Source organism: Astatotilapia calliptera, chromosome 12 (genome assembly GCF_900246225.1).
Source record: "Astatotilapia calliptera chromosome 12, fAstCal1.2, whole genome shotgun sequence".
NCBI lineage: Eukaryota > Metazoa > Chordata > Actinopteri > Cichliformes > Cichlidae > Astatotilapia > Astatotilapia calliptera.
Window position 1 is genome coordinate 1,012,568 of NC_039313.1, and position 23,741 is coordinate 1,036,308.

The 23,741-nt window shown below is 44.2% G+C and overlaps 1 protein-coding gene and 1 pseudogene across 2 annotated transcripts; one reads left to right on the forward strand and one right to left on the reverse strand.

Annotated features, from left to right (window-relative positions):
- Positions 1-1,045: 1,045 nt before the first annotated feature.
- On the forward strand, positions 1,046-9,389 carry LOC113033272 (coiled-coil domain-containing protein 106-like; annotated as a pseudogene).
- A 10,338-nt stretch (positions 9,390-19,727) lies between these two features.
- LOC113034033 (AT-rich interactive domain-containing protein 3A-like) lies at positions 19,728-23,703 on the reverse strand. 2 transcript variants are annotated; one of them, XM_026188317.1, is made up of 3 exons: positions 23,451-23,703; positions 22,668-23,252; positions 19,728-19,960 (listed from the first exon to the last, which is right to left on the reverse strand). In XM_026188317.1, exons 1-3 carry the CDS (start codon positions 23,487-23,489, stop codon positions 19,955-19,957), a joined length of 630 nt encoding a protein of 209 aa, XP_026044102.1. In that variant the 5' UTR covers positions 23,490-23,703; the 3' UTR covers positions 19,728-19,954. The 2 variants fall into 2 exon arrangements, with proteins under 2 accessions (XP_026044102.1, XP_026044101.1); XM_026188316.1 differs by lacking the exon at positions 19,728-19,960 and adding an exon at positions 20,623-20,707.
- Positions 23,704-23,741: the final 38 nt, after the last annotated feature.

Below are 23,741 nucleotides of genomic sequence, written 5' to 3' on the forward strand. Positions count from 1 at the left end.
TCCTGGCGTTCCATAGTTTATCGCAGGTGTTATGTTCTAAAAATAACCAGCGAGAGGTGAAATCAAGCAGCCAATTTTATTTTCAGACGGTGCAAAACGTTTGGTGGACATCGTGGACATCCAGCACTGCACTGCAGAGTCACACTGCTAGCATCGATGCAGCGATTCTGTACTGTACAGGAGAGACGTCACGGAGGAGATCGTCTGCAGCGATCAGGACGCAGGACACAATGTGACGTAAAAATAAGCAAACTTGCACTAAAAAATCTGCGAAACAGCGAGGTGAAAGGTGAACCGCGTTATAGCGAGGGACCACTGTAATTTTGAAGGTAAGTCAAAACATACCCTTCGTACATACTAATGTATAGAAACCCTTATCAGCAATCATTCATTTTTTGTGTGGCTTTTTTCACGGTTTGTTAACATGCTGTGTAGGTGTGTACTTGACTAGCTGATCTCGACATAACGGGAAACATCTGGTTTGACTGTTCTTCACCTGTAGTTTGAATGCTGAACATTTGCCTGTTTAAATCATAAGACCAGTCACGATACAGAGATGTGCTTCTGCATGTGGACGATGTGTCTTCTGCTGCAGTGATGCAGTTCTGCTTGTGTTGAGTGATGTAAACAGCTGATCGATCGAAACTCTTTAAACGTCAAAATTGATCATTAGATTTTTTATGACACAACAGCGGTGAGTGTTCCCACCTTCTGCTCTTTGTAACTCTTTCAGTTTTCGAGTTTTGGATTTTGGAGTTTATCTTCGCAGTAGCAAAGCTACTGGAAATGTACAACCCCACATCTGGTCTCAAACCAGGAAGTTAGCATTTTCTCGTGCACAGGGTCTATTTAAACGCAGAGGAGCTTATACAAACATCCAATCACAGTTAACTTTATTAAGGAAATAAAGCCCCTCCTATCAGAGCGCGACAGCCAGTGGAGCGCTCTGGAAGGTCAAGCCACAGGGGCACGAACAGACACACTGAAGGCACTCGTTCAAGTTGCCGCGCCATGGATGGAGTAGAAGATAAAAATTTGTTAGCACATGTTCGAAGAGATACAAAAAGATCTAGATTGCACTAAGCCAACGACATCAGCAGTTAGACATGAAGGTGAGTATATTGCTAGCTACCTAGCTACCGAGCCATTTGGCTGCTAGCTACAGTGGCTAACTAACATCACATAACATGTGAATAGCTCTATTGCTATTGGTTATTCCAAAAATTGATATCACTTAGTTGTATATTTTTAGTTTTGTTTATGTGCATCATTAAATTTATATTAACCACCCCAGTAAGGCAGTACACATAAGAATTATTTGCCTTGATTTAGAAACGTCTGAACCACCATAGGTGTATATAACATAACTTTTTTTACAAAGTGGCTTTTTATAAATTCAAGTTGTGAGCGTTTTAATCAATATTTTTCCCAAGTTTAGATTATAAATTATTTTAGTATTGTCATTTAATAATTGTTTGTACTTTAGATTCTTCTTCTAATCCTGCCCCTACTGCAACTGCCCTTCTTAACAAGGAGTGAGAGAAACTGACTTTTCTTAAGGAGAAACTGGAGTGGCAAAAGAAGAGAACTGAAGAACTGGAAGGAGAGAGACATTTTCTCCGAAGTCAGCTATCATCAACACCTACACCCTGCCTGTGATCAGGTACCCTGCTGGGGTAATAGGCTGGCCAAAGGAGGAGATAGATGATAGGTTTGTAGCTTGAACCTATTCGCTGGAACGTTGAAGACAATATAATTACACAGCAAGCAAGACACGAAGTAGGCAAAGTTCTTCTTCTTACTCATGCATGAGGGACACCTGCCTGGAGCCAAGTGTCGTTCCACCACTTGACCTCCGTCAGACTCTTAGCCAGGTTCCCCATAGCACTCCTTTTATTGTGGTTTCATGAATATGCATAGGGTCATTAACATATAACATCTTACATAGGTATACATGTGAACAAAGAATACTGTGTGTGTGTGTGTGTGTGTGTGTGTGTGTGTGTGTGTGTGTGTGTGTGTGTGTGTGTGTGTGTGACCCCATAAATGACTTCCCTAAACCTGCTGGTCTGGAAGTCCAACAGTTCATCTAAACAAAAGGCACTTAGCCTAAAACAGATATAGCCACGTTTATCCTACCAAAAAACAATAAAACAAGGTACGACCTCTTCTCATGCTCCCAGGATGTAGGTGTGCATTCCAGTGTGGAATACACACCAAGCCTTTGCAGCCTGTTAAAGATCACACTGTGGTGGACCACTAGAGGGCTCCACTCACACCCAGTGTAGAGGAAGTGTGTTCCTGTGTTTTGTGGCGCGATATGCGCAGTTGATGTTGGAGACGAATAAAGAAGGAGTGAGAACTGAGAGCTGTGTCGTTGATGCTTACCTCCACATTGGTGACCCCTGACTCGAGCATGCAACGGGCCGTAGATAACGCACACTCCGCTATGGATGCATCAGCGGCCGCCGGACCTCCGCCTCCTGTTGCAGCTACGTTCGCTGTGGCGCTGAAACTGCCGGACTTTTGGCTCCATGACCCCCCGTCATGGTTCGTACACGTGGAGGCTCAGTTCGCCCTTCGCGGCATCTCGGCTGACGACACGAAGTATCACCATGTGGTGGCCTCGCTCGACCCGCTGGCCACCCGTCGCGCGATGGCGCTCCTCCGGGACCCACCCGCCCAAGGGAAATACGCCGCCCTCAAAGAGCTGCTTCTTCGGCGCTATGCCCTCTCCGACGCCGAACGAGCCGAAAAGCTCCTCAACCTGTCAGGCTTGGGTGGCGGTACCGCGCTTGAGCTCATGGAGAACATGCTATCGTTGCTCGGGCCGGATGACGGTGGTTTCCTCTTCGTGCACCTCTTCCTTCGCCAACTACCGGCCGCTGTGAGAGCTGTCCTCGCGAACTCTCCGCTTCTGCCTGCGAAGGATTATCGCTCCCTGGCTGAAGAAGCGGATCGCATTCTCCTGGCTAGCCGCACTTTCGACGTTCACGCCCTGGCTACAGACACGCCGGCGGCACCTTCCACGCCTCCACCTGCCTCCCCCGGAGCATCCGCCCCCTTGCTGACGGCAGGGATTGCTACACGCCGGCACCGCGGAAAGAGCATCTGTTTCTACCATCAGCGTTTTGGCGACAGAGCGCGTCGCTGCCTGCCGCCTTGCGCTTTCACGGCCCAGGGAAACGGACCCGCCAGCGCGCCGTAGCAGCCGCGACCGCTGGCAATACAGAAAGGCTGCTCTTCATAGAGGACTCGCGCTCCGGGAGACGTTTTCTCGTGGACTCCAGCTCCCAGAAGAGCCTCCTTCCCCCTACCGCTGCCGACGGACTAGCAGCTGTCGAGAAGGGGAATTATTTTACTGCTATTGTTAAATAATTGTCATTGCATTAATAATATAATCTGCAGCATGGATATTGCATTCAGAGGTTTAAACAGTGTCTCTTTCAGAAAGACTGAGTTGCAGGCTGACAGGAAGTTGTATGCAGAAGTGAAAGCAGGAAGTTATTTTGAGCCGCAGGCTAAGACGAGGCTTTAACAATGTAACAGATAGCTTTAAGAAGGCCTTAAGCAGTTATGACTATTTCATACACAAGGCATATCTGTGCTTATTAAAGAGTTGGAGCTCGGTCAATCAATTGGGGGTCGGAAGCTTTGTTCGGCGCGATGTTCGGACAATCTATTGTGCAAGTGACTTGGAGCCATAGAAGGAATCGCAATACATGCTTACAAAACACTTATATCAGGTCATTTTATGTTAAGGTTTTAGTAGAGGTTCTTGGTTAAAACATTTATTTAGTAGAAGACATACACATAGTCTCAGTGAGCTTCTGGTCTGGTAAAAGGTCAGAAGTGCAACAGGTGAATTGAGAAAGAGCATTTGAGGACGAGACACAGACAGTAGGTGAAGAGGTGACACAAAGAGCATGTGAGGTCAACACATACACACACATAGAGTTAAATTTATTTAGAGGAGAGATTACTCATGTCTGGTTGTAACTGCAAAAGTGTCTCGGTAAAAGAGGAACCGTTCCTTGTTGTCTCGGCAAGAAAGAGGAACAAGACAAGAACTGAAAGGTACACAGAAAGTACCAAGCCATGAAAATAGAAGATGATTTTCTGGGTGAAAAGTCATGATGATGTTGATCTGATCTATGTATAAAATGTATCTGTGACGCATGAAGGGGCGTCAGTAAATAAACCCTGATGCTATAAAATATCTGTTCATGCTTTGATTAAGTCGAAGACTACTTCCTGTCTGCGTACAGAGTTGTCTTCCCACGCGTGTGTTCATTAAAATCATCGTTTGACTTCACCCGGCCGGATCGGTGTGGTTATTCTTCGATCACCTCTTGTACCCTTCCTCAATATTGAATCTTAACACAGCGAACGGCCTGATCATCAACCCTTCCAAGTGCCAGTTTGGGTTGCCTGTTCTGGATTTCCTCGGGCACCGCATTTCCGCTGCGGTGTGGTTCCGTTGCCCGACAGAGTCCAGGCCGTTTCGGCTTTCCCGCGTCCCACGTCGGTTAAAGCGTTGCAGGAGTTCTTGGGGATGATAAATTTTTACAACCGCTTTCTCCCCAGAGCTGCCCACCTGCTACAGCCACTCTATGCTGCCTTAAAAGGTAAAACAGCCAAAGATCCGGTTGACTGGCTGCCTGAACGCGTCCGTGCGTTTTCCGCAGCCAAGTCTGCGCTGGCTGACGCCGCCCTGCTGGCCCACCCGCTTCCGTCGGCGGAGATCGCGTTGACCACCGACGCCTCGGACGTGGCAGTGGGCGGAGTGTTGGAACAGCGGGTTTCAGGTCTCTGGCAACCACTCGCCTTTTTCAGTCGTACGCTCCGGGATGCTGAACGCAAGTACAGTGTTTTTGACAGGGAGTTGCTGGCCCTGCACCTCGCAACACTGCATTTTCGTTTTTTCCTCGAGGGTCGCAACTTTGCTGCGTACGTTGACCACAAACCTTTGACGTTTGCGATGTCCAAGGTCTCTGACCCATGGAGCGCACGCCAGCAGCGCCAGTTGGCGGCCATTTCTGAGTTTACCACAGACATTCAGCATGTGGCTGGTAAGTCCAATCACGTCGCTGACTGTCTCTCACGTGTGTTGGTTTCTCCGGTGTATGTCGGCATTGACTACGCTGCCATGGCCGCCGAGCAACGTGCTGACCCGGACGTCCTTGCCCTTCAGTCAACAAAAACGGGCCTCGTGCTGGAGGACACCCCGGTGTGGGACGGCGGTCCGCGCCTTCTTTGCGACGTTTCCACCGGCCGCCCCCGCCCGGTGGTTCCCCTTTCGTGGCGTTGTCGTGTTTTTGACTCGGTGCATGCCCTCTCTCATCCCGGCGTCTGGGCCTCGGTCAAGCTGGTCAGCGCCAGGTTTGTTTGGCCGGGCCTTCGCAAGACCGTGAAAGAATGGGCGGCGGTTTGTATCCCATGCCAACGCTCGAAAATCCACCAGCACACACAGGCACCCCTCGAGCCTTTCCGTGTCCCGGGTAGGCGTTTCGATCACGTTCATGTGGACCTGGTTGGTCCCTTGCCGCAGTCACAGGGTTTCACGCACCTTTTGACTGTGGTGGACCGCACAACCAGGTGGCCGGAGGCGGTACCCCTGGCGTCCACGACAGCGGCGACGGTGGTCAGGACATTTTTGTCAACGTGGGTTTCACGTTTCGGCCCCCCTGCTGACATTACCTCGGACAGGGGCCCCCAGTTTGTTTCCGAGCTTTGGTCTGCTATGGCTGACGGCCTGGGAGTCAAGGTCCACCGCACCACAGCATACCACCCGCAAGCTAATGGGATGTGCGAACGGTTTCACCGGTCACTTAAGGCCGCGCTCCGTGCTTCCTTGACAAGTGGCGACTGGGTCGAACGTCTTCCGTGGGTTTTGCTGGGTTTGCGTAGCGCGGTTAAAGAAGACCTCGGGGTTTCCCCGGCTGAACTGGTCCTCGGCCAGCCTCTCCGGGTCCCCGGGGAATTCTTACCTGAGAGCCCTCCCCCATGTTTCGATACCTCTTTGTTGCCTTTTCGCCCCCCAAGAAACTCATTTCCTGTTCCTGGTCCTGTGCACCACTGCCTGCCTGACACCTTTGTTCCGAGTTCATTGGACTCTGCTCGTTTCGTTTTCGTCAGGCACGATGCCCATAGGACTCCGCTGCGTCCACCATATGACGGGCCATTCAGGGTTCTTAAACCAGGCAACAAACATTTCGTTTTGGACTTTGGCGGTCGGCAGGAAGTTGTCTCTGTTGACAGACTTAAGCCTGCACATGTTATGCAAGAGGATCAGGTGGTCCCGGCCCAGGCCCCTCGCCGCGGGGCTGATGGATTCTGTTTTTTCCCCCAGGAGCGACCCGAAATCAACGGAGTCCGAGTCGTCTTCAGCTTTTTCTGACCGCCAGTGCCAGCCTCGCTCCCGGGCTGGGTTGCCCTCTGTCAGTTCCCCACCCCCCCAGTTCAGCCGCTCCGGCCCTTTGCTTAAGCCCCGGGTCCTGGACTAGTTCTGCTGGGTGTTCGGGGGGGGGGGGCATGTGTGGTGGACCACTAGAGGGCTCCACTCACACCCAGTGTAGAGGAAGTGTGTTCCTGTGTTTTGTGGCGCGATATGCGCAGTTGATGTTGGAGACGAATAAAGAAGGAGTGAGAACTGAGGGCTGTGTCGTTGATACTTACCTCCACAACACATCCTATCACTACACAATCGATTATACACCTCTAAGCATATATGGTTAAATATTTCTAAGCATAAATGACAATCAACAATACAAAACCTAACAATAGAAGCCACTGACATAAAGACAAGAAAGCTCCTTACCATGCATGGAGGGTTTCACCCCAAGTCCAGCACCGTGAGGCTGTACGCTAAGCGGAAGGAAGGGGGCCGGGGACTGGTGAGTGTCAGCACCACAGTCCAGGATGAGACAACAAACATCCAAGAATACATTGGGAAGATGGCCCCAACTGACCGAGTGCTCAGTGAATACCTCAGGCAGCAGAAACCCAAGAAAGAGGAGGGAGACGAGGAACCATCATGGAAGGACAGGCCCCTGCACGGTATGTACCACCGGCAGATAGAGGAGGTGGCTGATATCCAGAAATCCTACCAGTGGCTGGACAAAGCTGGACTGAAAGACAGCACAGAGGCACTAATCATGGCAGCACAAGAACAAGCTCTGAGCACAAGATCCATAGAGGCTGGGGTCTATCACACCAGGCAAGACCCCAGGTGCAGGCTGTGTAAAGATGCCCCAGAGACAATCCAGCACATAACAGCAGGGTGCAAGATGCTAGCAGGCAGGGCATACATGGAACGCCATAACCAAGTGGCCGGCATAGTGTACAGGAACATCTGTGCCGAGTATAACCTGGAAGTCCCGAGGTCAAAATGGGAGATGCCCCCAAGGGTGGTGGAGAATGACCGAGCTAAGATCCTGTGGGACTTCCAGATACAGACGGACAAAATGGTGGTGGCTAACCAACCGGACATAGTGGTGGTAGACAAACAGAAGAAGACGGCCGTAGTGATCGATGTAGCGGTTCCCAATGACAGCAATATCAGGAAGAAGGAACACGAGAAGCTGGAGAAATACCAAGGGCTCAGAGAAGAGGATGTGGAGGGTGAAGGTAACGGTGGTCCCCGTGGTAATCGGAGCACTAGGTGCGGTGACTCCCAAGCTAGGCGAGTGGCTCCAGCGCAGTCCTGGGAACAGCTAAGATACTGCAGGACCCTCAAGCTCCCAGGCCTCTGGTAGAGGACCCGAGCTTGAAGGATAAACCGCCCGCAGGGGCGAGTGGGGAATTTTTTTTTAATACACTTTATTCACATGATGATTTTCTTTAACAAAATTGTCATTCTGTTTAAGCACATAAGCTTACTAAATCATCAATTGTGTAATTGAAAAGCAGGGGGCTTTGAAGTAGCAGCTACTCTGCACATCTTTGTCACTCAGTGTAATCTGAGTGGTGTCAAATATCTTGTTTCTAAAAGCAGCCATTTTGTTGTTTGCATCCTGCAGAGCCACCTAAAGACGAACCATTCAATGATCCATTTTCCTCGAAGGGTTCTGAAAACTCAGATTCATCTTCCGCATCTTCATCTGTATTGTCTGTGTGGTCATCCTCATCTTCATCCCCAAAGAAGCGAAAACACAAATACAAGAAAAAGCATTCAAGAGTCAAGAAACCCAAGAAGGAGTAGAAGAAGCTCCGGCAGCGTGGTGAGCAAAAGATTTTGGAAGAGAAGATTTTACAGAAGAGGATACTATAAATGTGACATAAAAGATAGTTGTCACGGTCCCCGTGTCTCTCTGGTTGGCCCACGCTGGCTACAGGTTTTGTTGTTGTTAGTTTTAGTTTTTTGTCTCTCCTCCTCCTCTCTGCCTGGGTGGAGCTCATTACGGGCTCTCACTCTTGGCCCACGCACCCCTGTGGATGGTGTCCACCTGCGGCTGATCTGGCTGATTTCCCCAGCTGCTATTTAAGGCAGTGGCACAGAGCAGCTCACCGCTGGAACGTCGAACCACCTGAGTTCGTGCTCGCGGCATATTCAAAGAAGAATCGCTTACACGTGTTTTATGTTGTGGAACTAACCTTTGACCTTCTGTCTGTAGATTCTGGACCGAATCACCGGACCTGTCCAAGTGGGGCAGTGTGTGGAGTGTTGGAGTGAGTGCGGCTGAAGAGGAGTGCGTGTGTGCGGAGGAGCGGTGGCGGTGACTGAGTGGAAGAGGAAGCGTGTGTGTGGATTCCCCCCCCCCCCCCTTCTCTCCCTGGAGCCCTGGACCCCCTCCCAACTCACTGTACATATTTTTTGCACTAAGGTGATCCCTATTGTAAATAAATCCCCTTTTGTTTCCTTGAAAGAACTGTCTGCGCGTGGGTCCGTTCAGTAGCCATGACAATAGTATTATGATTTTAATTTGTTCTAAAGACTACTCTGTGTTTGCTACGTCATATATACATATCTGTCTATGTGTGTATATATATGTATAGATTAGTATGCTTTGTGCATTTGCTTTTCTAATTATTTGCTTTGTTTTCATTTTCAGTTCAAACGCTAAATGACATTGTGCAGCGATACAAATCCCTCCTCAAGACATTTCCAGAGACGAAGACCATGACCAAAGCTTTCCAGAAGCATGGGCTCGACAGGAACACTGTTGTGTCCACTTCATCAGTTGGGGAGCTTGCTATTGCGGTCCCCAATGTTTTCCAGGAGCTACTGTCCAACAGGCCTAGTGGAGAGACGGTACTAGCTTAAGCGATGTGAGGCTGCAATTCAAGGCAGTGATGAAGTAAAAAACAAAATAGAAGGTATGAAGGCAGCTGGTACTTTGCTTCCAATTCGAAGAGGGAAATCTGTCGGAAACCCTAATTTGTTCTAAGTGGTTTTGTTTGTTTTGAACATATTGAACTGAAGCAAAGATCTGCAAAACCAACCGTTTTTCAAAGATCTGTTCACATATGTGTTGAGTTTCCACACAACTAAGAGATTTACCTGTTAGTTTATTTTATTGGTTTTTTTTAATATTTTGATTTGTATAAATGTGTGTAGAGTAAATAATACAGCTGTGCAGTTTCAGTTAAGGTATAATCATTTATTATGTTATAATTATTATAATTTTCCTTTGTTTTATGCCAGTGGTGGATTTAGGGATGGGATTTGTTTCCTTAATATAGTTTTAGTTATCTTTAAAATGCTTGTATATAAGTTTAGCAATACTAAATAACTGTTGGTGCTTTATACTTTTTATAATAATGCCAAGTAATACTTAGAAATGTTTGTTGATCATAAATAAATGGTGTCATGCTTTACACTTTACAACAAGGCTCCGACTGATAGTTGTGGATATTTATAATGTATTTATGAAGTACAATTTTATATGATAAAAAATATGTTTACAAATGCTGATTGTGCTTACAGGATAGTAACTTAGTCTGAAATGTTTAATATAGCAACTCTAGATGAAATATATAGGTGAACACATTTGGCTCACTATTTGGCAAGAAACCGGCCAGTTTTTTCTCTTTCTCACCCTTAACTAATGCATAATAAACCATTAATAATGGTTTATAAAGCATTAATAATGGTTTATAAAGCATTTACAGATTAATTAATAATATAGCTATAAACTATTTATTAGCCATCTATAAGGGGAGTCTTATTTTAAAGTGGTACTTTTTGCTTGGTGGCGCAGTGCATTATTCTTCTCTAATAGTCGAGTGCAGGGGTGGAACTAGAGAAATCTTCTTAGGGTGGCATGAAAATCAAATGAGGTGGCAAAATCAAAGCCTTTTTAAAACACATCTGCAGGTGCTACATATGGTTCAAATGCAGTAAATATACACGTTTCATATAAATATATTCTATAACTTCATTATTTTTTGTAGCCCACAAAATTAAACATTTCAGTTACATTACACATGTGAATTTTGAGTCTATGTACTGTGTAGCCTGTACAGTAAAAAAAAAAAAAAATCACACACTAACATAAAATCCTAGTCGTAGTTATATTTGTTTTACTGTAAAAACCACAAACATGCTTAGGGAATGATTTTCATAACTTGAGATGCAAATAGAAATTGTACATTTTAAAAGTCATGCACAAATTTTGAAAACAATAAAATTATATACAACTATTTATCTAAAAATACAGCCAATGCCTCTGGTGTTTGTTTTTTTGTTTTGTTATAACCATTTAAAAATACGACTGTAGCTTAAATGAGAGAACAATCAAAATTCTCCCCTGATAACAGCACTGTTGTCAGAACTCTTGGGTCTTGGGTCTCCAGTGGACCCACCTTTGTCCACTGAAGCCCATTTCCTGAGGGTTTTGAGATGGAACAGGTTGCAGACTGACCTGCTAGTGTCCTATCGAGCCACATTCAAGAGTGTGCTGGTGCACGCCATCCCCGTGTGGTACGCTTGTTGCACAACAACCGATAAGAAAACACTTCAGAGGGTCATCAGAACTGCACAGAAGGTGATCAGCTGTCCACTCTCCCATAAAGCTCTCCACCTGCTTGCATCCTCGTTTTTACTGCCATCGTCTGCAGGCTGCTTCTCACTGTGCTATCACTGCTCTGAGCTCAGTTACCATCTGCACTTTGTGTGGAAACAGCTAGCATTAGCAAGTAAACAGGCTTCAGTGATTTATCATCGTAACAGCCTTTCCTATTGGTAGCCACCTTGGCCACCATGTATGATGTAGAGAAGTGGGAAGAAGTTGTTAATACGTTAGCAAGAAGAGCTCAGATGATGATGAAGCAGGGATGCAAGCCATATCTGATCTAATAAAACAGGCAAGTCTACCTGGTGCAAGCATCACCAGTGCTTTCAGATTAGCATCTATGAGAAGGTCTGAATCTAATAAGTTTGACCAGGTGTTGATATTAAGAGTTAACCATGTCAAACGCTGCTCAAGCCTTTGTCTGATTCATCTGATATTTTGTTTTTGCTACTGTGTTAAGATACTTTTACAGAGTCAAGATGTAGTCCTGTGTTTCTCAGCTTATGGGTGGCTGTAGCCTGAATGGTAGAGCATCTACTGTAATAATGGGAAACTTGGTGGTTTGATCCCTGGCTATTGCTTCAGTCTGCATGCCAAAGGATCTTTGAGATCCTGACCCTGAAGTAGCTCTCCCAATCATACAAATACATCAGATTGTAGCTGTTAGATAGAGAATACTGAGGCCTAGATAAAGGCGGTGGCATGAATGGATGAATGTTCTATAAACACTAAGTTTTCATGTAGAGTAGAAACGCGTTTTATAAGAAGCATGATTTATAGAACTCGGACATTGTTGGACATTAAATCAAATAAAGTATTTAAAATGAGCTCAACCTTAAACATAAGCAGCAGTAATATTAATCCATTCAATGCTGATACGAACGCCAAGATACGAACGCAAAGATACGAACGCCAGGATACGAACACCAAGATACGAACGCCAAGATACGAACGCAAAGATACGAACGCAAAGATACGAACGCCAGGATACGAACACCAAGATACGAACGCCAAGATACGAACGCCAAGTCACTCTGCGATTCGTCCATCGGAGTGTGAATGTCAGAGACCAAGACTATTCGCCTGACCTACAGAAGAAGAGAGCTAGAGTATACGAGGTTATCAAACAACTTAAAAGAAAAAAACGTGCAAGAAAAATGTCTATACCCAGCGAAGCTGAGAATAAAACTGGACACTGGAGAGAAGACCTTTGCAACATTAACAGAGGCTGCGCAACAGTTGAAAGAGATTGGAGTCGAAATAGGTTGCGGAGAAAGACGGCACATCGAAGAAGAGCTGAAAGAAGGTTGGAGAAACAACAGGAGAAGGCAAAGGGAGGCGGCGTTCTCGATCTCGGACCTCAGGGTCCTCATGCAGGAAGGACATTAAATTAACTAAACGTCAGAGTGATTTGAAAGTGTGTGGAAAAGGGGGAGACAAAAATGTAAGAAGTACACCACATACACTACCTGTTCTTACCAAAATATAGACGGGAATTCATTTTGGGTAGTAAAATGTCACTTATCTTAGAAAGTTATATTTTAGTCTGGGCGGAGGTCATGCTTAGGATTAATATGAGTGGACTACACTTACTAAGACCTCTTATACACAATAGTGTAATATTGGTTATTTGTGCATTAAGCACTTTTCCCACAGAGAAAGAGGGTCACACTTCTCTGCCCCGTACCAAATGGGGGTTGCCCACAATGTGGACGACTGGAAGGATGGAAGTCTTGTTCTTTTTTAGTGATAAGTTTTCTTTCTCTCTGACATATGTTATAAACCTGAGTTCACATTTTCTTTTACAGACTATGTATATATATACTCAGTACATACTGGAATACAAAGGGGAATATCCAATTATATAGAGAACGCGATATATGAACTTTGTTAGCTATAATGTAAAAGGAATCAATAACCCAATTAAGAGAAAAAAAATCTTAGGTCAACTAAAGAGATTGCAGTGCTCTGTAGCCCTGATTCAAGAAACTCACCTCTCTGAAATAGAATAACTAGCAATAACAAGACCCCAGTCCAAAATGTCTAGAGGTCTCTCAAGCATGATGGCAGAACTGGGACTCGTAGATGTGTGGAGACATCAGCATCCTACGGATAAAGATTTCACATTCATGTCTCATGTGCATGGAAGCTACACAAGAATAGATTTTTTCTGTATGTCAAAAAAAGAGCTATTCAGGGCAAAAGAGACAACAATTCAATCAATTACTATATCTGATCATAGCCCAGTTACTGTGAACATTGATATGGGAATGTTTGATTATTTTAAACACTGGAGACTGAACGTCTCATTGTTAACAAACCCACAGGTCAAACAGGAAGTACAGTCTGCTCTATCTGAATACTTTGCTATAAATGATGATAGTAGTATCTCTCCTTCAATAGTATGGGATGCCAGTAAAGCCACAATAAGGGCAAAACTTATCTCTATTGGAGCCAGAATGAAGAAACAAAGGCTAGCAAAACAGGTAGAACTAGAAAATGAAAAAGAAGATTGGAGAAGGAACATAAACAACAAGTTAAAGATGACATTTTTAAAAAGCTAAAAGATGCCAAACAACAATTAGATGAGATATAGATAGACTATTCACATATCTTTTGCGACTGCCCAATAATTCAAGGTTTCTGGTTAAGAATCAAAGAAGAAATAGAGCAAATCCTACAAGTAAATACTGCACTAAACCCAACCATATTTGTCTTTGGAGTTATACTCAGGGAGAGGTACACCTTAGATGAAAAATATATTCTACGGATACTCTTACTGATAGCTAAGAAAATGATAACAGTGAACTGGAAACAAACAACCTCACCATCCACAGCATAATGGAAACAGACTGAAAAGAGTTCATACAATGGACCGAATGACAGCAAGCTTGCAACTGAAGGTGAAGATCTTCTACCAGGAACTGTGTGGCCAGATACTTGGATGAATGAACAAGAACTCTGGAACATTGTAATATTAAGCTATAAATCTCCCCTACGACATGTTATTGTATTAATCTTCGTCTGCTTTTTTTTTCCCTCTTTCTTTCCTGTCTTAAATGGTCTTATGTCAGAGAATGTTAACATGTTGTTTTTTTGTTTGTTTATTACCACAAAAATTACTAAATAAAAAGTTCTAAAAAAAAAAGAAGTGCTGTATAAGAACCAGTCCATTTAATTCTAAAACTAATTATTATTTTTACTTTTGATGCACAGTTTTCCAATAATACAGTTTTATGTGTATTGTTGAGGAAAGGGGGATAGAAAGAGATGAGCACACCTGTCATCACGTCCCAGAGAGGGTTACAGGTCTTAACATCTTAATACAAAGTTCAAGAACAGAGTTTATCTATTTGTGCTTTTGCTAATAGTAAGTCATCTTTATTCTTAATCAAAGACATAAAGTATGAGGCTGATACCTAACCTCCTGACCTTTTACTGTGATTTGGCCTGTGTCATCTGTACTGGGTTGGTTGTACCAGCGAGGAATGCAAACAGGGCATACAGCCCAAATCTTGCCTGCTTTTAGTTCTTGGTCAGAATGATTAAGCAACGATTCAGAGAATGTCTGACAATCATTAAAAATAAATAACTGAGTATACTGTGATTGACACACAGAGATTTGAAGGAAACAAGTGAGAGAAAGTATTTCTATGTAACCAGATGTTATCTCAGAAGATGTGATGCTCCGAATGAAAGAGTGAGAAGGGACAAAGGATGAGCAGCTATGAAAGTTGTGCAGATAAGAGATGCTGCCTTTGTCGTCTGTGAGATGAGTGGTTCAGAAGGGTCACAGTTGGAAACTGCTGCAGAAAAAGGGATCAACCGCTGCCCAAACTGTGCACTTACAAAGTGGTTTTGTCATTTATGGGTTTTTCTCTGCTCATGTTCGCCGTGTTAGATTAGAAATTTAAGAGGACTTGGATTCCCATTGTCTTCCTGTGGATTATAACTTTGACACTCTGTTCCTGGGGATTGAAATCTCCGAGGGGTACTGCTTTCCTGTTGGACTATCGCTATCAACATGAAACAGATAAGTGCATCTTCAGGTCTGGATGTGCTCATTCTCTTCTCCAACCCGTCTCCTCGCTCCATCAGGGGCCTCCCACTTCCCTCTGCTGGGGTGGATGCAAAGCTGTCACAGAGATGCGTGGCTTCAGGTTTCAGCACTCCTGTTTGTTAGTGTGTTTCATTGCAGATGCATCATTTGGAGACCCAGCATGTCTGATGGCTTCCTGCTAGACGTTTGTCCCTCCACCACCCCCTTCCTGTCACGCGTCACTCTTTACCGGTCTCTCGCCAACCTAGCCTTCACCACCTTGTCCACTCTGCCATTATACCCACTCTGATGATAACATGAAAAATAAAATAAATACACAAAACGTAAAGATTAACAAGAGGAGGATACAGACAGTTGATAACGCTGCTCTTGTGTGCATGTTTGGCACAACAAAGCATTCAGACCATTGTTCTGCTCCCCGACAAGAAATGTTATTAATCCAAACAACCTTATGTGAAAGTAAAGGTAAAACTCTTAATCCACATTAATATAAGCAGCTGTTAGGTCAAAGCTGGAGTTTTCCAAGCCAGGATTGCATCGCCTTTGAATCGTCATTTTTCATTAGTTTCTCTGCCCTTTTAGCTCCTCGTCAGGCTGCCTAGTAAATTTGGCTGTTGCCTGATATAAAAAAGAATATGCCTTTTTTCCAAAAAGGACAAAACCTAATTTAAACTCAGTTTCAGTGACCTTGTGGTAAAGAATTTTTAATGTATGTATATTTTAAATAGTTATATCCTAAAAAAAATAAATCTTGGAGACTTCCTGCGTACCACAGTTTGAGAATGACTGCCCTACAGAAACTGGCGAGCAGGGAGGCTGACCAGGAGATAAGCATGGAAGACCTGGTCCACTATGGCAGTGAAGTCGAGGTGAGTGACAGAGCAAACTCATGGCCCTGACTCCTTCAAAGCAACTGAAGACCAGGACAGAATGGAGACTGTGGAAAAGCGGAAGAGTTCTTGCTAAGAATATCCATAAGTGCCAGTCCAAGAGAAATCATCCTTATACCTGTGGTCCTGTGAATGCAGCTGGAGATCTTGAGCAGTCTCTTCAGTTCCTGCCTGTACTCCAACAGCTTTGAGTTTAAAGGCTCATGTTGTTCTGTCACTGTTTGGCTGTGTGGTAAGCTGTGTGGTGTCAGTGTGCCGAGGCAGACTGTATGAATTGTGCAGAGTGGACCCACAATGCAGACACAAAGGAACATGGAACAAAACTTGAATATCAACGAAATGTGAGCCGTTTTATAAGGCTGATAAAAAGGGTACAAAAACAAGAGGCAGTTGCACACTGGGGAGAAACTAACTAGAACTAAACTGGGAAAACTACACGCTAAACAAAAAAAGACAAAGAACAAAACCTTGAATGTGATTTTTTTTTAAAAACCTGAACATGGAAAATCCAGGCAACATGCAGGCATGGAAACACGACGAGGAACAAGAGACGACCCAACACTGAACAGAGGAGGAAGATAATGAGAGGATGGGGAACAGCTGGGACAAGTCACCTGGCTCAACTAAACGGGGAGATCAGACAACCACAGAGAGCAAAGAGAGAGCAGAGCGATACAGGAGGCGTCACCAAAGGGAACCAACAAAACAAAGGCAAAGTACAAGACAGGACAACTAAAAGCACAAAGGAACAAATAATCAGACCACTATCAGAAGACTATGAAAATAGACATAAATCCCTTCTTCAAACCAAAATAACTCCTCAACTCACAAAAAGCTCAAAACCCTGACATATGTATTGTGTATACTAAAAATGTGCTAAATATGATGTTAAATATTAAAAGGCTGTTATTTGTTTTCATATAAGTGGAAAAACTGGAAAAATAAGGTGAGAAACAAAATACAGTAATTGTAAACAGAAAGGATATATTCAGTTGGTTCTTTTCAAAAATCATGTCGTCATTGTAAAGAAGGAATATTTGTTTTTTCACCTTTGCTGTTGTTATGAATTGTGACTTAAAGGTTTCACATTAACAAATGATCAGAAGATGGACAGTTTTATGGTTGATTTAAATGCCAGGAAGAGGGGATTGAAATGATACTACAGACGGAGCTCGTTCCACAACCACTATCCTGCAGCAGGGGCAGATCTAGAAGGGTGGCATGGGGTGGCAAGTGCCACCCTAAAATGATCCCTTGCCACCCCAGTTTTGCATATGACAGTGTTGTTTATTAAAATAAGACAGCATTAACAGTTTGAGCGTAGTTACAGTCAGCAGTGAATATAAATGCTAAAACTGAATATATTGCATAGTGTCCCCCCCCCCACCATCAACAAATGGTTCAGCCCATAGCAGGACGGCTTTTTTCTTGTTTTCAGTAGCAAGCGATGCTTATGATCGTGCCAGAGCACATTCTGAACAACACCATGGGAAATTAGGATTTTACACAGGTGGGTGGATGTTACACTCTGGAAAAGGAAGGAAGGTGAGTGTTATTAACCCTCTGTGGTCCACAGACACGCTGCACCTCCAGATCACATGACTGATCTAAGCTGGCATAAGCTGCAGCCACGCTGAGTCTCTGTTTCAGCCACATTGAAAGTTCGGACTTCAAAGTTTTTAAATTTTAATTACAGGCCAGTAAATCCAGAGTTATGATCATATATATATCAGCCACGCTTTTTTCTAAACACTGCCATCACGTTTGTGTGTGTGTGTTTTAAGCGTTTTCTAAGGACAGCACGAAAACAGTAAAGAAAGGAAAAAAGCCACATGTTTCCTATCGGTGGAAAAATGCACCATGTCGACCAATTTGAAAAAACAAAGTCAACATGTGGGATTTGGTTGTTTAGGAAGAGGGAAAAGTTTTAGGAGTGACGGTAACGGCAGCGAGACAGAGCGAGAGAGAGAGAGAGGGAGAGAGGGAGTGTGAGTTTAGATGTGGCAGATTTGTGACGTTTAGTGTGGAGTGTTTACTTAGTGTGTTGTGTTGTGTAGTCGTTTTGTTTAGTGTGTCAGTGAGGGCACTAATGAATGTCACAGAGGCACATTTGTAAACACTGTCACTAAGTTGAAAACCAGCGGAGTGATACAGCTGCTGTTATCAGGCCTGCAGGTTTGTCCCTGTGCTCTTCTATCTTTTGGTGGACAAACTTTTTTTTTACTGGCACACATCATTTGTGGGGCATCTTACTGCGACAACTGATTGTTCTCTTATTTTAGTTTTAGTAATATTTTTAAATGGTTGTACAAAATGAAAGAAACGGCAGGTGTATTGGCTGCATTTTTAGATAAATAGTTGTTTATATATATGGGGGGCGATCGTGGCTCAAGAGTTGGGAGTTCACCTTGTAATCGGAAGGTTGCCGGTTCGAGCCCCGGCTTGGACAGTCTCGGTCGTTGTGTCCTTGGGCAAGACACTTCACCCGTTGCCTACTGGTGGTGGTCAGAGGGCCCGGTGGCGCCAGTGTCCGGCAGCCTCGCCAGTGCGCCCCAGGGTGGCTGTGGCTACAATGTAGCTGCCATCACCAGTGTGTGAATGGGTGGATAACTGGATATGTAAAGCGCTTTGGGGTCCTTAGGGACTAGTAAAGCGCTATATAAATACAGGCCATTTACCATGTTTACAAAAATTTATATTTGCATTTCAAGTTATAAAAATTTACTCAACATGTCTGTGGGGTTTTTTTTTTACAGTAAAAAAATACTACTAGGATTTTAAGTTCTTTGTGTGATTTCAGATCAGTAACAGTATGTCAGTGAAAAAAAACAACTAAATTCAGTTGAGCTGAAAAAAATGACACCAAACAAGGCAAGGGGAAAAATAAAATGAAACAATCTGAGGGTGAAACACAAACATAAACTCAAAAGGAGTCAAAAATGTCCGGTTGTATTTCAGACCTCAGTGGGTTCATCCAACAAATCATGAAAAATTAGGTTTACATGTTTGTTCATGACGGTGCAGATTTCTGACATTTTGTGTCATTTAAGCTGCAACAATGTGACTGTTTTCTAACAAAAACAGTGAAACTTAAGTTAGACTTGTGTTTGTAAATGAAGCGCCCCATGTTGTGTAGCTTTCTGGAGTTTATACTTATTGGGCTACATGTTCATTTATTATACATGCTATACAGAAACTCACATGTTTCATGTAACTAAAGTGTGTAATTATGTGGGCTACAGACAATAATTAAGTTATAGACTATATTTATATGAAAAACGTGTATACTTACTGCATTTGAATTATTTTAACCATATGTAACCACCTACATATGTGTGTGTGTGTGTGGGGGGGGGGGGGGGGGGGGGGGGGGGGAGGCTTTGATTTTGCCACCCCATTTGATTTCTTTGCCACCCTCATGCCACCCCAAGAAAATTTCTCTAGATCCGCCCCTGCCCTGCAGCTGTTTAGTTATTTATTTTTAACCAAGAACCTGAGGAGGAGCTCTCCAAGCATAAACTAATACATAGTCATTATTCACTTGTTATTCTTAATTGAATTAATGCTTTTTGTACATGTAAAGATTTTGAGCAGTCGAGTATTAAAAGAAAGGAGAAAAGATTGTGTTGCATTTTATCGTTTCCTGTGAAAAAATCAATGATCAGTTTATTAAATCAGATATTAAAACAAGTCCCGAACAGTAAACAAATGACTTTTAAAAATCTGCGACAAACGCATTAGATATTATGATGAATACACAAATAAACACAAAGATTTTTAAAAATGCAGAGATTCCAGAGATGCACCGAGAAACTTCAACACAAGCTTTCTGTCCTCCGCTGGTGCACGTGGCACAAAACTCCAGATCCAAGTAAACTGGGAAATACGGTTCTTATCTCACGGTGCATCCTGCAGCATCCTGTGAAGTTTTGGTTTTCGAGTGCGCTGCGTACGTGTTTCTTCTTCAGGTCTTTAGGTTTTCGCGCCCCTCAGCACTAGATGGAGATTGAAAGAAACTACAGGAAGATGTGCTCTGCTGGTTCAGTCATCATCAGAAGTTCCTTTTTCAGAACAAAAGGAGTGTTTTTAACATCTCTGTGTGTGACATGCTGTGAAGCATCTATTTGAAACCAAATAATTCAAATATTTTTTTAAAAAAATAAACAATTTTTGTATTACACATACAAAAAAGTAATTTATTGATGTTTCTGCATGTGTAATACAAAAAGTAATGATTACACTTTACTTGTTATTTTTATTGAAATAATGCAGCCTTTTGAGCCACAGTGGTTACGCCCACTCTTCACTGTGTGCCTTCTCCCACTGTCACACTGCACACGTTCCCGTCCACTGTCTCATAGAGTCAAATGTCTGGAAACATAATTTGTCAGAATGGATGCAGTGAGTTGTATACGTGACAGAGATGGTTGTTAGAGTACTTTGATCTACTCTGTAAAGTGATGTGAAAATGCCCTGTGACATAATCACTGGTCAACATCAGGCTACAGCTGCACAGCAACACTTGACTGATGAGCGGCTCTTCCTCTCACAGTTTATGACACACGCAGAGTCCGACTGCTGTTACCTGCTCGGCTGCGATCAGCACGCACTCGGCTTTAACAGCATTCTCGCTTCTTGACTAGATGTGTGCGTCTGTGCTGATGCTTTTGCACGATAATCGTACACTCCTCCAGAGCTGTGCTCCATCACGTTCCACCTCCGAGCACGTGACCTGACATCACCTGGTTGTAGCCAAAGGAAGAAATGTTTTGTTCTGTTTGTGTCAGCGTGCAGAACTGTGACGGTTCATGACTGACTTCAGTGCAGTAACACAGCACGACTCTGCTGTGTTATTAAAAATGTGTTTATATTAGCACATATACAAATGTAGTTGTTGCAAACAACACAAGTTTTAGGATTATGACAGGATCACCAGGCAAAAACATCATGTCTCACAATTTTTTCAACTGAGACTGATTCTGAGGCCGCACACTGTTTAAGACTGTGAGAGCATTTAGAAGAGAAAGCCCAGAGTGTGGTGGGATTTCTGTTGTGTAATAGTGTGGCAGTGACTCGACTTCCAGACGGGGAAATCCCAGAACTCTTGTGTGGGCGCCAGACGGGAAAACTCCACAGTGCAGCTTCTGGCACGTCTGAGTTTCTGCCTAAACTTTGTGCGACATCTCTCTTTCTGCCTCACATCTTTTTATTTCAGCACTGCTCAGCAACTTCTTGTATCTCAGGAATTTCTTTTATTTTTCTGACTCATCTCTATAGAATCTGCTTCATGTCGTCTGCTGTTGTGTAATTAAGAGTTAAAATAAGCTTGAACAGCTGCCCGTCAGCATCGTTTGTGCTAAACACTATTCAAAGTAAAACAGTACAAATATAAGTGACGTTGACCTTTCTCTCCTCAGCGAGCCGTTATATTCATCCCACATCTCGTTCCTATTTTCAAAGACTCATTTACCGCCTGTGGTTCTGATTTGCGGCTTTGAGCACACTGAATATGTCGGCTCCACTCTGCTCGGCAGACACAACCATCGGTTGATTGTCCCATAACTGAAAGATTGCACACGAATAACCTCCACAATAATGAAACAACATACACATGGAACACGCAGGCTGTGGCCACACGTGCATGAATTTACAGAAAACAAAGAATTACTTCATAACAAATGAATGTGTTTCTTAAATGACCTGATTGAAGATTTACTCTATATGTGATCTGAAACATCAATATTATTATTCTGTGATATTAAAATAAAATCTGTAGTCACATAAACAAATCCTAGAAAAGAAAAAACTGAATAATGAGTGTCAGGTCACCGTCCTCCGCACACAGCTGTCTTCATACAGACGCTCTGGTTTCTTGTCCTTTAATGTGAAGCATAATGCAGTCACTATGTACGCGTCATGTTTAGGCAAAGCTGTGGATGATCCATCGTAAGCAAAAGATGACCTGAAACATCCACAATCAATCGGTCCATGACTGGGAGAGTATAGATGTGACTGAAGCAACTGGGAAACATAACGACTCACCTGTAACTGCTAACGAAGCGTAAACACACTCTGATGTCTTACATCTAACAAGACCTGATTTGTTAGTTACTTACTAAAAAAATTTTTTCAAAAATTCTGCAGAATCAACTCATTTAACAAAATCTGAGGACTTAGAATCACTGTGGTTACAAACCCACCAGTTATGTTGTTTTCAGACATTATGCTGATGCAGCCTTTTCTCTGACAAGCTTAATGGTTGGATATTATTCATATTATATAATATTAATATTTTCAAAGTCACTAAATGTAAACGTAATAAATCCTGTGACCATCCAAAACTGTGGGTTACTTCCAGCCGTGGTTCAGAACAAACTGTGTGTAAAACACCTCAGCAGGTACGTGTGCTCTGTAGGAGCTTTTACAGCGTAAACTGTGAAGTTTGAAGCTCTGTCTGCAAAACAGCAGCAGCACACTACAGAGTGGAACATGTTCTGAGCCCAAACAACCACACACACACACACACACACACACACACACACACACACACACACACACACACACACATTAAAGTCTTCTATTTCCATACAAAACCAAACGTGTGTTCGTTTCAATAAATGAAAACGTGAAATGAAAGCTCCACAGAGGCAGAGCGAGCTCCGACAGGAGGGCGATGCGTTCAGTGGGTCAGTGCTGGCTTACCTGTTTGAACTGCTCCTCATAGGTCCACTCGTGGTTCTGCGACGCGGCGTGCAACGATGGAGAGTCTGCGTGACCGTGGGGAGCGAAGACTCTGAGATGCTGAGACACGCACGCTTCCTGCAGAGAGGACTGGTTTAACCCAACATCGTCCCCGACCTCGTCTTGGTCCATGAGATCCTGTTCTTCCGTGTCATCTCCCTCCCCGTCCCGGTCTTTAACGCAGATACCGGGGTTGGAGTTCCCGTCTTCGGCGCATATACGGACTTCCATGTGAGGAGGGGTCACTCCTGGGGGTGAGCTTTCAGCTCCGGCGGAGAGGGCGCCTGGCATCGCCAGCTGATAGTGGCGGAAAGCCAGAGCTTGTTGGTGGATCTGGGACTCCACCATACAGCGGAGCTCCTTCTCTTTCTCCGCCTGCCGGAGCTTCTCCTCCAGGGCGAGGCGCGCTGCCTGCTGGCGCTGCAGGTTTTCCATGACAGCCTCGAGTTTCATGCCGCCGCTGCCGAGCTGGTGAGACTGTGCGCCGGGATACGGGCTGTGGGGTGTTTGGCGTGGAAGGCTGCTGCCAGAGGAGAAACAGCTTTGCTGCAAGGGAAAAGCGGTTGGTCGTAAATATTATCACATCAAATGCTTCCTTCAGTAAGCCACGTGGTCGGATATCAGATTGTCATAAAGAGCATAGCACGCGACACATGTTAGCCGCAGGTGAAAAGTTCTGTGAGCGCAGAAAACATGGACGGAACTGGATGTAAAGACAAAATAACATAAAGTCCGGACGCTTACCAACACAGACTTAGCAGTTACACGTGAGTTATCAACCATGTTGCCGAAACAGCCCAATCACGAGTCTTCTTTCAGGCGCAACACGAACATGCTCAGGAATAAATGCGTAAAGCGGCTCAGTCATAAATGCCGGAGCGCCCGCTTTCTTTAGGCAACAAGTGGCAAATGTAGTGAGAATGAAGCCTGGAGGTAGAGATCAGCGCGCCTGGTCCACCTGCAGCAGCAGCGCGTCAGCACTGAGAGCTGACCGCACGCTGTGATGCAACCACTGACACCTCTGCTCAAGTAACG

Coding starts and splice junctions, on each gene's coding strand:
- LOC113034033 (XM_026188316.1), bottom strand. CDS start 23,489: ATGGTTGATAACTCACGTGTAACTGCTAAGTCTGTGTTG. Junction 23,253..23,450: donor TAACTGCTAAGTCTGTGTTG/GTAAGCGTCCGG, acceptor TTTCCCTTGCAG/CAAAGCTGTTTCTCCTCTGG. Junction 20,708..22,667: donor ATGAGGAGCAGTTCAAACAG/GTAAGCCAGCAC, acceptor GGCTACAACCAG/GTGATGTCAGGTCACGTGCT.